Here is a 13,919-nt window from a genome sequence, read left to right on the forward strand (position 1 = left end):
ATTAATAAATTTAATTTTTTTAATGGAAAGTTCTTTAAAAACCATACATTAACTTGTTGGCTAATGCAATGTATAGATCTGTGTAGCTCCTGATTTTCTTTTTCCCTCAAAATTACAGCATTCATGAGATACTAACTGGGTATCTGATAGCAAGGAATTGTTGGTTTCATGAGGTTGTACCTACAACACTCCACCCTTATCTTTAGAAAGAGATAACAAATATATGTGATGGAAATTTAAGAATACATTCACAGTTTTACTTATTTTTTTTTTAAGTAGATTTCTTGGTCAGGCAGTGGTGGCTCATGCCTGTCACCTGAGCTACTCAGGAGGCTGATATATGAGGGTCAAGATTCCAAGCCAGCCGGGGCAGGAAAGTTCATGAGACTCTTCTCTCCAATGAACTACCAATAAGCTGTAAATGAAGGTATGGCTCAAGTGACAGAGCACCAGCACTGAGCAAGAGAACTAAGGGACAGCACCCAAGTGCTGAGCTGAAGCCCCAGGAATGTGTGTGTGTGTGTGTGTGTGTGTGTGAGAGAGAGAGAGAGAGAGAGAGAGAGCAGATATGTGTGTATTCATGTGTATGTATATATGAGAGAGAGAGAGAGACAGAGAGGGGGGAAAGAGAGAGATTAATGAGGTCTGTCTGGATTTCGGGTGGGCTCTGGCCCACGTGAGTGAGTCTTTAGGAGCAAAAGGAGAAAAGTACAAAGGCCAAGGATATTGGGGAGTCAGTCGTAGAAGGGGGTAGAGGCCAAAATGATGCTGCTACAAGCCAAAGAACACCAGGAGCCACCCATAGCTAGAAAAGGCAAGGACGGTTCAACCCCAGGTCCTCTGAAGGGAGGGTGGCCTGGATCAAGACTTCTGTCCTCCTGAACAGTAAAAGAACTTTTGGTCGTTTGAAGCCACCAAGCATGTGCTGACTCATCAAGGCAGCCCTAGGGAACTGCAAGTAACGTCCTTCACCCCGGCTCTGGCTTCACACCTATGCAATGGGATGTCTGCGTTCCACACTCCTTTGGAAAGTTACCGGATTAACAATCATTGACATTGCTGAGCTTTGTGGAGAGGAGGTGTACGGAGGCCAGAAGTGGTTATTCTAGTAATGCTGTTATTAGCAAGACTGCTGAGAGCTTTCAAAATGATCATGCAAGGCGAAGATGGGGAGAAAGACTGTGCCATGATCAGCCCAGACCACTCATATCTTACCAAGTCCATTAAATCCGCAAATTACAGCAGAGGTAATTATCACTTTGGTTTTTAGAAGATGAAATATTCCCATCTGTTTTCATCACTGCCTGCTCCCTGTGTGGCAGATATCAAGGGAAGGCTGCGGCGGCACCTTAATGATCCTCTCAGAATGTCTGGAAGGTTGCTGCGTTTGTAGGCTGACATCCTCCTGGCATGGTCTGAACTCTCTCCCGGGGTGCCAGTCCACACTCCTGTCCTTCCTGATTCATCCTTTATCTCAAAGACCATCTCTCTGATCTTACTGTGATTGGAGTTTGGGAGGGAGGAACAGACAGGAAAACAATTAACACTCTTGCCAAAACCAGAACCTTCTGGAAGCACTGCAGTGCCAAGCCACACAGGGCCAGTGACCCCAGAGCAGTCCTGAGAGACAGTCTTGTTTCATTCAGGAGAACACCTGGGCAGGAGGGGGGTTGAGGAGCCAGGGGCTCCCCTCAACAGGCCACCCCCTCCCGGTCTCACCAGAGTAAAATGACAGGAAGTAGAGGAAAGGTCTTAAACCCATGGCAAGGGCTCTCTGAAATGGCTTGTTTTTCTTCTTGTGACTCCACTCTGGGGAGCCACCATCTCGAGAGTGGCTTCCGGACGGAAGATGCGTTTCTGAGTTCAGTGAGGGAAAGAGCAGACCCAGATGGTGTGAGTACCAAACACGCTCAGGCCGATCTGCAGATTGACCGTCTACCCGTCACGTGACCTGGCCTTGCTTGTCCGGGCCACAGGTCTCTCGTCTGGCAGAAATGGTTACGACAACGGCTTTGTGGTGGGAATGTCCAAGCACTGGCAGATATCGACATTGCTGGAGGCTGGACCTGTTCCTTTCTCCTCTGCCACCAGAACCGGAGTCTTGGCAGGGTCTACGGTGCCGTAGAGGATCGGGTTGGGGAGAGAACTCCTGCAGAGCCAGCGGGGTCGGGCAAGGGCACTTCCGGCTGCCCTGCTGGCCCTTCTGTCTCTACAGACGGCCACTTGGAGCCTCGCACTTCTGGCTGTGACTCTCCTGGCAGCCGTGGCCCGCCGGGCCCTTTTCCCACCTAAGACCCCCAGCTCACTCTCGGTGGAAATGCCAGACCCATCCGCAGCCGCAGCCTGCAGGCTCCCGCACACGGGCCTTGGCAGCCGAGATGGCACGCGGCAGATGGCGCCGCGCAGACTAATCAAGAAGTCAGACCAGAAAACACAACCCCCCCCACCACCACCCTCTCTTCCGTTTGCCAGAAACTGGGATTGTTTGGATTTTAATCATAGCCACAGCCAAGAGCCAACGTGCAGCCCCCTCCAGCCAAAAGATACATTTTTCCCACTCTCAACATTCAATTCTTCCTCAGTAGGGAAAAAAATAGACCCCTTCCAGGGAGATCATTCCTTCGGGGGGGAGGAGGGGAAGCAATGTATATTCTTCATTCTCCAAGATAATTTTTTTTCTTATTTACCAATATGACAGAAATAAAATAACTCTGGGGGCACCATGGCCCTCACACGCTGACTCACACTGCGAGGAATGTCTTCATCCCTCCGTAAATTACAACTCAGCTCTCGGGCGTATTGATCCCTGCAAAGATGAATGCACAATCCCATGACCCTCTGGGAGAGCTCCGACATTCTCTTTAAATATATATCCAGGGGAATAACTGTTTCTAACGCTCTGAGGAAACGGGTCACCGGGGCAGGACGCCATTGATTTCAAATCCCATGCACTGAACATTTCTACGACGTTCAGTGCTAACAGCAAGGCCTCTGACAACCCCTGAGGGGCCACTGTCCCCAGATTCTCCAAGGGGAGAGGTGGACATCCAGACCCGGGACTCCCAAGAAAGCCAGCCCCGTGAGCCCCTACCCCCATCCATTTGAGAATAGCCGTGCACTTCGGGACAGTTATCGAAGGACAGATCCCTGTATTGGAAGCAGATCAAAAGAAAAATACCAGCAGCAACAATTGGGCGATGGTCGATCACACTCCAAACCCCCACCCCCGATTTAATGGGTGACCTTAAACAAGGCACTTAACCTTGCCCTCCAAGGCAGCCAGACAGCCATCGTTCCTCCCTTACAAATTTAACACATTACTCCACCCAGTGCCTGGTGCAGAGGGAAGAATGCAGAGATCAGTGTTGATCGTGCTAGCATTATCCCCACCTCTGGTCCTCACCGCTGCCCAGACCTGAGCTCCTTCCTGCTCTAGAGCTCCCACCATCTAGCTGGCCACTCTCTCTCCACCCAGACCTACCTACACACAGACCTAGCCACTGGCCCAAGAGCTACCCACCTGGATAGGGGCAGACGCCATATTGCTCCCTGTGGGGGGGGCGGTGGAGATGGCCCCTCTAATACACCTTATAATATTCCTTCTCCTGTGCCTGCCTGCCTTTATGGCAGAGATGGCCAGGAAGGTTCCTCACAGATAGTGACTGTAGGAATCATGTTGGTTTACCCATATGCATGGGGTGATGTGACTCTGACGGTTGTGTGTGGCGCAGTCTCTTGTGGGGAGAGGTCTTGTAAAACAAGACGTATTTATACCTTTTGCCCAACTCGGGTAGGGATTTTTATTGGTGCCTGTCTAGATCTCAGCCCTACATGGCTAAGAATTCTGATCACCGCGCTTAGGACACCTAAACCAGACAACACCAAGAAGCACACATACCACTGCGTGAGTATCCTAAGCTCCCTACACGTTTCTTTGGCCTGTTTGTTTCGACTCTGTATGCAGCCCAGATTGGCCTTGATTGCAACCCTCTCGTCACTCCCTCTTCAAGTCCTGGGATGACAGATGTGTGGCGTCGTACCCAACTCTCGACACTGTTTTTTGTTTTTTGGTCGGTAGTGGGGCTTGAACTCTGGGCCTGGGCGCTGTCCCTCAGCTCTTCAGCTCAAGGCGAGCACTCTATCACTTGAGCTACAGCGCCACTCCGGGGTTCTGGTGGTTTTATTGGAGATAGGAGTCTCACAGTCTTTCCTGCCCGGGCTGGCGTTGAACCGCGAACCTCAGATCTCAGCCTCCTGAGTAGCTGGGATTACAGGCGTGAACCGCCAGCGCCCGGCTCAACACTGTTTTTTAAAGAGACGAACTCTGCATAGCCCTCTCCCTGGAACGGCCGTTCAAAGCCCCGTGTGGGAGAAGAGGCTCGTGAAGGCATCGATAGCACAGAAAGCTGTCCACTGCAGTGACCGGCGAGGAGGCTGGAAATGTTCTGGCTCTGGTGGCGGGTCTGAAAAGGTCAGGTTACGACGCCTCCAGGCAGAACAAAAGGTTGGGTGGGAGACCCACAACCTCTAGGTGGAAGTCCAGGCTCCTTGCTTCTTAGCAAGCACAGCAAAGCAATCTATGAGCGGCGAGTTTGGAGCTGAGTCACCAAGTCACGAACGCACGCATGGGCTCCGTCTCCCCGGCCTCACCCATTCCCTCTCAATTCACCCAGCCTGCGTTGTGCTTTTCCTTCTCTCCCAGCGGCAGACACCGATTTTGATCCATCCAGCCAACCTCTGTTTGCACAAAATGGCAGGCTGAGGTGAGGGAGCGAGACAAGGCTGAGCCCTCCACACCCCGATCAAAGAAATGCCTCCCCGCCCCCAAGGCCGTGACCACGCCCGGAGAAGGTGAGGAGGTACAATCTGGAGTCTAGGGGCCCGTCGTTCAAGCTCTCGCTCCAACACGGTCCTCTCTCATAGAAGGCAGAGACAGCCCCTGCCTCTTGTGAGCCATGAGAAATCTAAGGTTATGTTGGCGGGGAAAAGGGTAGCTGATAATGTTATAGAAGGATTGTTTTTTAACTCTTCATTATTATAACGTTTAATAGTATGACTCATTTCCTGCCGATCCTCAACCTAAGTTCTGTGAAGGGATGAGATCCTCACTGGGTGCCTGTGGCTCTCACCTGTAATCCTAGCTACATGGGAGGCTGACCACAGGAGGATCGTGGTTCGAAGCCAGGCCAGGCCAAAAAAGAGAGAGAGAAGTATGCAAGACCCCTTCCTCAACCTCTAGGTGAGTACCATGTGGGGTGACCACCATGCTGAGCCGCATGGAAGGCTGTGGTGGGGAGCATTTGAGGTTCCAGGACAGTCCGTGAGGTTCCACCTCGGTGGACCCCACCGTCCCCAGCCCCCCACCCCCCGCCCCAGCCACCGTCACGCTGTGTGATTCTACCTTCTGAAATACTGAGCTCACAGAGAGCATCAGAACTCAAGGGGCAGAGGGGCTTGCTCCCTTCGAATATAATAGAGTATGCCCTGCATCACCCAATCCAAGCCCCTTGGAGGGGGGCCAGGGGCTCCACAGACCCCAGGTTCCAGGGCCCAGCCCTTGTCTCCACCCAACCACTGCCATTGCTTCGCCCCCCCCTCCCCCGCCCAGCCCCGATGACAACCTTTTGAACCAACTTACAATTCCCGAAGACTCAGCGTCTGGAAGAGCTGCCAGGAGAGCGTGGTGAGCCGGTTACTGGACAGGTTTCTGCAGGAATTGACAAAGAAATGGAGAGGTTAAAAGTCAGAGGCGGCATCCGTGGACACCGGTAACACCCCAGCTCCCTCAGGTTTCTGAGATCATGGTTCGAAACCAGGCTGGGTAGGAAAGTCCATGAGACGAGAGAAATCTCCAATTAACCAGCACAAACCCAAAAGTGGAGCTGTGGCTCAAGGGGTAGCGTGTGAAAACAAAGGGAGAGTACCCGGGCCCAGAGTGCAAGCCCCAGAACCCACACAAGAATGACGCCGCTGGTTCTGCGGCGATGGAGCTCTTGGAAGTGAACTTGGTCACCTCCCCGCCCCCAGACACCCCTTTGGCTGATCCTTTTTCTCCTCTCCATTCTACTAAAGATGCCTCTGCTCATCGCTGTGCCTACAGATCAGTTTGGAAAAGGACGCTGAACCCTCGGAAAGGGCAAGGTGGTCGAAATCCAAAATAAGAAGAATAAATTTAAAAGTCTCAGTTATTCTCCCGCGTCCTCTCCCTTGGTAATAAAAGCTCAGGAAGGTGGCGGGGGTGGTGGGGGAGCTATTGAAGATGAAGACAGCCTTCTCTAGAGGACAGAACGCTGTGGGGGAACCCCAAGCCCCAGAGCTGCTCCTTCGTGTTCACAGAGGGGAGGGGGAGACCCACAGGTCACCCCCGCCCCTCCCAATCCCGCCCCACCCTGCCCCAAGCGATCCCATCAGCCAGATCAAGACATCTGCCTTTGTTTTCAGCTCTGCTCTCCTCCTAATGGCTATTTAATTGTCTTCATTAGGACACACGGTAGAAGGCAGCGGCCATTAGTCTTCTGAATAAAAGTAGAAACACGCCCACGGCTATTACTTTGCTCAACAAACAACTTCAGAGGTCCTAACAACCCTTAAAGGTGGCAGAAGTTAGAGACCTTAAAGGCGGAGGCAGTTAGAGAGCCTGAAGGCGGAGACAGTTAGAGATGAGGTCCTGAAGTGGTGCCTGGCGCCCAGTGAGCTCCCTCCTCTCCCGAGGGGAACCGATGGCCGCCCTGGTTCCGTGGAGGTGACTTCACACACACACACACACACACACACACACACACACACACACACGCGCACGCAGAGTCAGGTCACAAACGCAAACACCGGCTCCTCCAGCTTGCACACACACAGCTGTGCGTATGCCTATGTTGAGATGACCTCTGAGTGGAATCCAGGGTGAACCTTTGCGGGGAGAGTGGGGAGGAGAGATGAAGTCACTCTAGAACCTTGGATTTGACTTACAAATGAAGTACCAGAAGGGAGGGTGCAAAACCGCTACTTAAGTGCCCAGAGAAGCGCCTGCTGAAAAGCTCACGTAAGACCTGGGAGGAGGACGGAGAGCGGCTGAGAGGCAGGAAGGCAGGAAGGCAGGAAGGCAGGAAGGCAGGAAGGCAGGAAGGCAGGCAGGCAGGCAGGCAGGCAGGCAGGCAGGCAAGCAGGCAGGCAGGTAGGAAGGCGTGTGGAATGAATGAGCGTGAAGTCCGGGAGAAATGGGAGGGCCAGGAAGGAGGTGGGGCCAGGAAGAGAGGGGGCGGGGCCAGGAAGAGAGGGGGCGGGGCCAGGAAGAGAGGGGGCGGGGCGGGAACACGGCCTGGGGCCACACCCAGGCCTTGTGTTTCAAGGAGCAATGGAAAACATTGGGTGGTTTCGGAGTGGGGAGATGATATAAATTAATTATCTTTAAAAAAAAAAAAAAAAGGAAGCTGGGCATCCATGGCTCCCACCTGTCATCCTAGCTACTCAAGGCTGAGATCTGAGGATCACTGTTCGATGCCAGCCCGGGCAGGACAAATCCGTGAGACTCTTATCTCCAATAAACCACCAGAAAACCAGAAGTGGTGCTGTGGCTCAAGTGGTTGAGTGCTCACCTGGAGCTGAAGAGCTGAGGGACAGCGCCCAGGTTCAGAGTTCAAGCCCCATGACCAACAAAAGAAGATAGATAGACAAAAGAAAGAACAAATGGAAGGAAGAAAGGAAGGAAGGAAGGATTGAAAACAAGGATCCAAGCTGGGCATGGTGGCCCACACCAATAATCCTAGCATTTAAAATACTGAGGTAGAGCTGGGTGCCGGTGGCTCATGCCTGTCATCCTAGCTACTCAGGAGGCTGAGATCTGAGGATCTCCGTTCAAAGCCAGCCCGGGCAGGAAAGGCTGTGAGACTCTTATTTCCAATAAACCACTAGAAAACCAGAAGTGGCGCTGTGGCTCAAGTGGTAGAGCGCTCGCCTTGAGCTGAAGAGCTGAGGGACAGCGCCCAGGCCCAGAGTTCAAGCCCCACAACTGACAAAAAAAAAAATGAAGTTGGCAGACCACTTAAGATGCTGTTAAGTCTTTCCAAGGAGCCGAGTTCAGGGTAAGCGTTGGGGGTAGGGCCACCATCACGGACAGAACAGGGAAATCTGCCAGGTACCACAGCAAGGCTGTGAGCTTCCTCCTCCAGAACACCAAGCGGGGAAGATGGCAAAAGCGAGGGAGCCATTCGCTCGCCAGACGGACGCCGCTGGGTTGAGCATGTACTCAGTTCCCACAAGAACAGATATTCAGGCATGAGAACAATCCCAGGGCAGGGCCGGCTGGGCTCTCTCGGCCGGCCTGAGCCTAGGCCGGTCTCTGAAAACCCTGGATGGCTGTCAGGGAAGCAACTCCATGATGGAGGGTGAAGAGCGAAAGGAAGGGAAGGGAAGGGAAGCCGGGGTGCGTGGCTCCCAGGGTTACTTCTCCTGTCTTCCCAGGAGGGCTCCATCTCTCCCGAGATGTCCCGGATGACGGCACAGGCTGGCCAGGGAGCGGATCCCAGAAGACTGTTGGGATTATCGCTGTGAACCCCGGCCGTCCCCCACCCATGGGAGGGGGAGAAGGGACAGAAGAAGAGCCACAGTGGGGCCGCAAAAGGACAGCATCTTGGCCACACTCCCCACAGCAGCAGGTCTGCGTGGAGGGGGTGAGTCGGGAGGAAATCAAGTCGCGCCTGCAAAGTCAGCTACTCAGGAGGCCGAGACCTAAGTAAGGATCCTGGCAATTCGAAGGCAGCCCAGGGCCGGGAAATCCACGAGACTCATCTCCCATAAGCTCCTCAAAAAAAGGCAGGTGGTGCTGTGGCTCAAGTGGTAGAGTGATAGCCTTGAGCACAAAGAGGCTCAGAACCTGAGGTCAAGCCCCAGGACCAGATGGGGGAACACACACACACACACGCACCCCATCTCAGGGCCACTGCCCCTACCTAGTGACCGGACTGGGAGCTCAGAACTTGGGGTGGACAACGGCAGGCGTCAGTAATATGCTCTGAGTCTCTCCTGCTGTTGGCCTGTAGGGAGGGTTTGTCAATAAATCTCTAAGGTGCTCAGATCCAGATCTCCTTCCCTCCCTCGCTTCCTCTATCCCTCCTCTAGAGAGGGACAGAGATCCTCAAGAGATTCCAGAGACCACCCCACAGCCTCTGCCTTTAGTCCCGGAGCCCACACCAGTGCTCCCAGAAACAAAACCCACAGCCCAGCCCCCCAGGGGACCACGCGGCTCGCAGCTCCCAGGCTCCCTGGGTCCTGGGGGAGCAGCTGGTGGGGCTGGCGAAGCGGGAGGCAGGGGTGGACCAGGGGCGGGGAGGCAGCCTTGTTCCTCGGAGGGAGGGGCAGGCAGGCGGGCGGCCCTGAGGGCTGTGAGGAACCCCAGCCCAGAGCTGGGGGCCAGCAGTGCCCTCTCCGAAAGGTCACGCCTTGCTACATCAGGCAGAAATGTCAAGAGAAAATTGGATTCTGAAAGAGAGAAAATAACAGGCATTGTGGGCAAATAAAGAATAAGAAGTAGCATCGTCTCCTCCCGGTGACAAGAAAGTGGGGAGGAGGGGACCAGGGACACTCGGTGAAGGGGAGGTGGGCGGGGCTGTCTGGAACTCTGTCTCCTGCCCACCTCCAGGACCCACACCAAGAGGAGGGAGGTCCCTGGGGAGCGTCCAGCTCTCTGTTCAAAGACCGCAACGACGGCGTTCAGGCCCTCAGTCCCCACGCTTAAGACGTGCTCCGGGACAGGGTCCCCGTGCTGTGTAGGTCCGGGGACAGATACAGAGTGTAGGAACACCCAGCCTCAGAGCTGCCACAGGCCTTCCCGCCCAGCCAGAGCTGCTGCCTGGGCTTTCCAACCAGCTGCCCCTCACCTGTGCTCCTCCATCACCGGTTATCGGGTTATCGACAAGCCCAACCCCTCGCTCATCAGACCAGAGTTTAATTAAGAGCCACCCTCCCCCTCCACGCCCTCCTTCTGATCTGTGATTACCCGCCCCTGCCTTCCACCTGAGTCAGGGGCCTGCGTCCAAGCCGCCTGACCGAGGAATCCATCTGGGGAGCAAAGGTTTGACGAGACGATGCATCAAACACTTTCCCCAGACCAAGCTCCACGATGCTGCCCCCCACCCCCACACGCACACCCTCCCCTCCCTGTCTCATCTGAGACTGCCAGACAAAGCCATTCATTTGGCCTTGCACAACTGGCTCTCTGACAGCCAGGCTCTGGGGCCTGGTGATAAGTGACGGTGATGATGATGGTGATGATGATGATGATGATGATAGCACTGGGTGCTCTGGGCGCCAGGAGCCTGACGCCACCCCTGAGGGCAAGCTCTAGGCCCTGAGAATCGACCAGGGGGGAGACAGCCAGTCCTGCATAGACCCCCGTCCTGGTTACTCTCCTCCTCCCTGGGGAAAGCAGTCTCAGTACTCTCTGGGGAAGGCACCCAGCCCCAGAAGGGCTCTCCGGGGAGGTCACCTGCCCCCAGGGCCCTAGGACCCCTGCTGTCCTGCCACAAGGGCAGCTCGATGGACTGGTAGATCGAACCGCCGAGAGAACTCGGACAGCTGCGTTCTTCTCGGGCCCTAAACACACTACGTTGTCAGGGGTCGCAAGCGGAGGACGGTGCTGGCGGCTCTCCGCGTGAACGCCACGCGGGCGGCTCTTCCTGCAGGAGACCCCTGGCTGCAGTGGGTTCTGGAGGTCATGCCTCCTGAGGTTCCCACACCCACCCACTCAGGCTCACTGAGAACCTCGGGCCCACAGGCTGCAGGTCCAGCGGCTGGAATCACCCTAATGCAAATCTTATCTTCCCTCCACCAATGGCAGCCTTCCTGAAGATCCCACGTCTCCCCTACCCTGCTCCATCCCACAAGAGATCACTCCCTTCTTTATCTTAATCCGTTCTGGACACTGTAATCCAATGTCCTATTGGAGATGGCTTCTGGAAAAGAGATCTATTTCTGGGCCTTCTGGGAAGCCTTGAGATCCAGGGGCCGGCAGCCCGGGTCTCACGCCGGCGGCCACTCCGGCTGACAGCTAACCTCGAGGGGCACCGCCAGGGTGGGGGATCTCCTCCGCTTCTTTCAGAAGGAACATAATCCCATTCCACAGATGGAAGCACCCTAACTGGACAGCCCCTCGCCTCCCTGAATGAAACAGAGGGACAGGGAGGAAGGGAAGAAAGGAGAGACACAGAGAGGAAAAGGAAGAGAGGAAGGGAAGGAGAGAGAGAGAGAAGGAAGGGGAGATAGAGAAAAGGAAGGGAAGAAGGGAAGGAAGGAGAGACAGGGGAAAGGGGAGGGAAGGAAAGAGAAAGAGAAGGGAGAGACAGAAAAAAAGGAAGGGAAGGAGAGACAAAGAGGTAGGAAGGGAAGAGAGAGGAAGGAAGAAATAAGGTAAAGGAATGAAAGGGAGGAAGAGGAGAGGAGAGGAGAAATGAGGGTAGAGAGGAATACAGGAAGAAAAGGAGGAAGAGAGGGAGGGAAGTATGAAGGGACAGAAAGAGAGGACAGAAGGAGGAAAGAGAAAGGGAAGGAGGGAGGAAGGAAGGAAGGAAGGAAGGAGAGATGAAAAGATAGAAAGACGGAAGGACAAAGAAAGGGGAGACAAAGGGAGGAAGGAGAGAGGGGAAGTAGGAAGGAATGAAGGAGGGAGGGGCAGAGGGAAGGGAGAAGGGAAAGGCCGAGCACCCTGTTTGCCTAGGACTATCACCGGGCCATCTGCCAGCCCCCAGGAGACGCCACACGCCTGACCAGGACCCGGGGGCTGCCGCCCAACCGTCCTCCTGAAGGCCAAGACCTTTTTTTCTACATCATCGATATATTTGCTTTCCCCTCAATTAAATTGCTGTAAAAGGGGGCGGGGTGGGGTTAAAGCCATTTGAGCCATTTTTATTCAGCTAAATTACCCTGGATGGCTCATTTAATGAACTTTAATGAAGCCAAAATGCTTTCTCTAATCAGATCTCGAGTGAGTGACGTGAGTGGGTGGTGACCTTAGGAGGCTGGGAGGCAGCTTTCCCACAGCCCCAGGGCGGGGCCGGCCCGGGAGTTCCCAGGGTGATTTCCTGGGAATCTGAGTCCACGGTGCGTTCACAGGTACTGCAGGGTGAGTGCGGAGAAAGACATCCCCGTGCTTGAAAAAAAGACGGCGTCCAAGAAAATGAAACAGGTTTGCTGGATGCAGAAGTATCCCCCACACCTTCACCACAAGGAAGGATCCACCTCTCGAAGTTCGTCACCTTGATCGGGACCCCCGGCCACCCCAGAGCTGGTGGTATGTGTGGAGTTTATGGCCAGATTCTTGGCGTAGCAGTAGTCTCCCCCCTCCTCAAAAACAAATCCCCGGGACCTGTGAACAGGTTCATATCCCAACACAGGAGACTGCACCAAGGGGATGAAGGGTACAGGCCGTGGTCAAGACGAAATTATCCTGAGTGATTCTGCGGCCCCAATGTGACCGCCCAGGCCCTTGGGGTAGCAAAGCAGACAGCGGGGGGCGGGGGGGGGGAGCCGGAGTGACGGCACGTCGTCACTGGATCTGTAGCTAGAAGAGGGGTCCGAGCCACGGGGGCGGTATCATGACCTCCAGACGCGGAAGCCCACCAGGGGGAGACAGGTTCTTCCCAGAGCAACCACGGAGACCCGTTAGTAACCCGCTAACCTACAGGTGCATGAAGGCAACAAATCCGTGCTGTCTGGCGTCACTAACCGAGGAAACTAGCCCAGCCCACTTCGGCGTCGGCAGGGAAGCCAAAAATATTTACAGATGAAGCTGGTCTCAACGTGCACCTTATGTTTGGAGACGGGGGGTCTCGCTGTGTAGCCTGGACCTTCCTTGAGCTTCTGATCCCTAGTTGGAGCTACCTCGGCGCTCTCGGTGCTAGGATTACAGGCCTGAGCCCCCACGCCCATCCAGGCGGGCGCTTTTCAACAGAACTGGGGTATGGGAAGCGGTAGGTACGAGCCCTCCCCGCCTCCTTGAGGAGCTGCTGGGGAAGCGTGGTGGGTCCTAGGTGGAGGGCGGCCTCCCTGGGCTGGAAGGCCCATTTCCAGTTGGTACGGAAGCCCAAGCAATAAACCAAAACCAGGGTCCAGGAGGTGAGCAGGACACTCACACTCACCTGCCATTACGCACCTGAAATGGTTCCAGAAGCAATACGGAAAATCCATTTTAATAAGATAGCAGGGGTGGGGGCGGGAGGTGCTGCTCAATGCCCCCCCACCCGCCACAGCCCACCTGCAGACTCCGGGCAGAGCCCTAGGACCCCCGCCCTCAACCTGCATCTGGGCGGACGGGCATCGCCAAGGCCACCACCACCACCACCGGGCCGTGGAGACAGCTTTGGGCCCACCTGGCACCAGATTGTTTGAGGCTATTCTGAGGGCTCTCTGGGCACGGCCAAGCCACCCACAAGGGCACAGAGCTCGGTGTGCAGAAGAAGACCCTGCGTGCCAGCCATGAGGCGCAGACGTGCCCGGGGAGATGCACTCACGTTTTGCCCGACGAGAGCGTAAGGAGGACGCGGGGAAGACAGGCCCTCAGACTTGACCCACGCCGAGAGGCCGCTGCTGGCCGGGGGAGGGAGGAGACAGGTGCGCACTGCAAGCCTACTGAGGAGCCTCCGGCCCTGGCTGCCCGAGGAGAGGCTCCTTCGAGGCCCAGAGAGGATGCCAAGGAATAGAGACCTTGGCCCGGCGCCTGGTTTGACGTCCTAGATGGCTGGAGCAGAAGCAGCCAGCGAGTCGAAGGGCTCATGGAGGGGCAGACAGGGCAGGCTCCCCGCACAGCCGCCCCAGGACAGCTGAGACCTTGGAACCAGAGCCTCCTGGGCCTCCTGCCCTTGGGGCTTCCTGGCCAGCTCCCTCGTTTCAAACGCCACAGCTGGGCCCTGTCCACCTCGCTTCCAACTAGAGCC

At 55.3% G+C, this 13,919-nt stretch overlaps 1 protein-coding gene across 6 annotated transcripts in view; it reads right to left on the minus strand.

The window, feature by feature from the left end:
* Positions 1-13,919, minus strand: part of Ntrk3 (neurotrophic receptor tyrosine kinase 3) — a 231,840-nt gene that overhangs the window by 164,117 nt on the left and 53,804 nt on the right. For all 6 annotated transcript variants that reach the window (XM_042698525.1, XM_042698524.1, XM_042698523.1 and 3 more), the window contains exon 4: positions 5,639-5,707. In XM_042698525.1, the coding sequence (XP_042554459.1) occupies positions 5,639-5,707 (69 nt within the window). The remainder of the gene's footprint in view (positions 1-5,638; positions 5,708-13,919) is intronic.

Source organism: Dipodomys spectabilis, unplaced genomic scaffold (genome assembly GCF_019054845.1).
Source record: "Dipodomys spectabilis isolate Male_0828 unplaced genomic scaffold, ASM1905484v1 ptg000233l, whole genome shotgun sequence".
NCBI classification, from domain to species: domain Eukaryota; kingdom Metazoa; phylum Chordata; class Mammalia; order Rodentia; family Heteromyidae; genus Dipodomys; species Dipodomys spectabilis.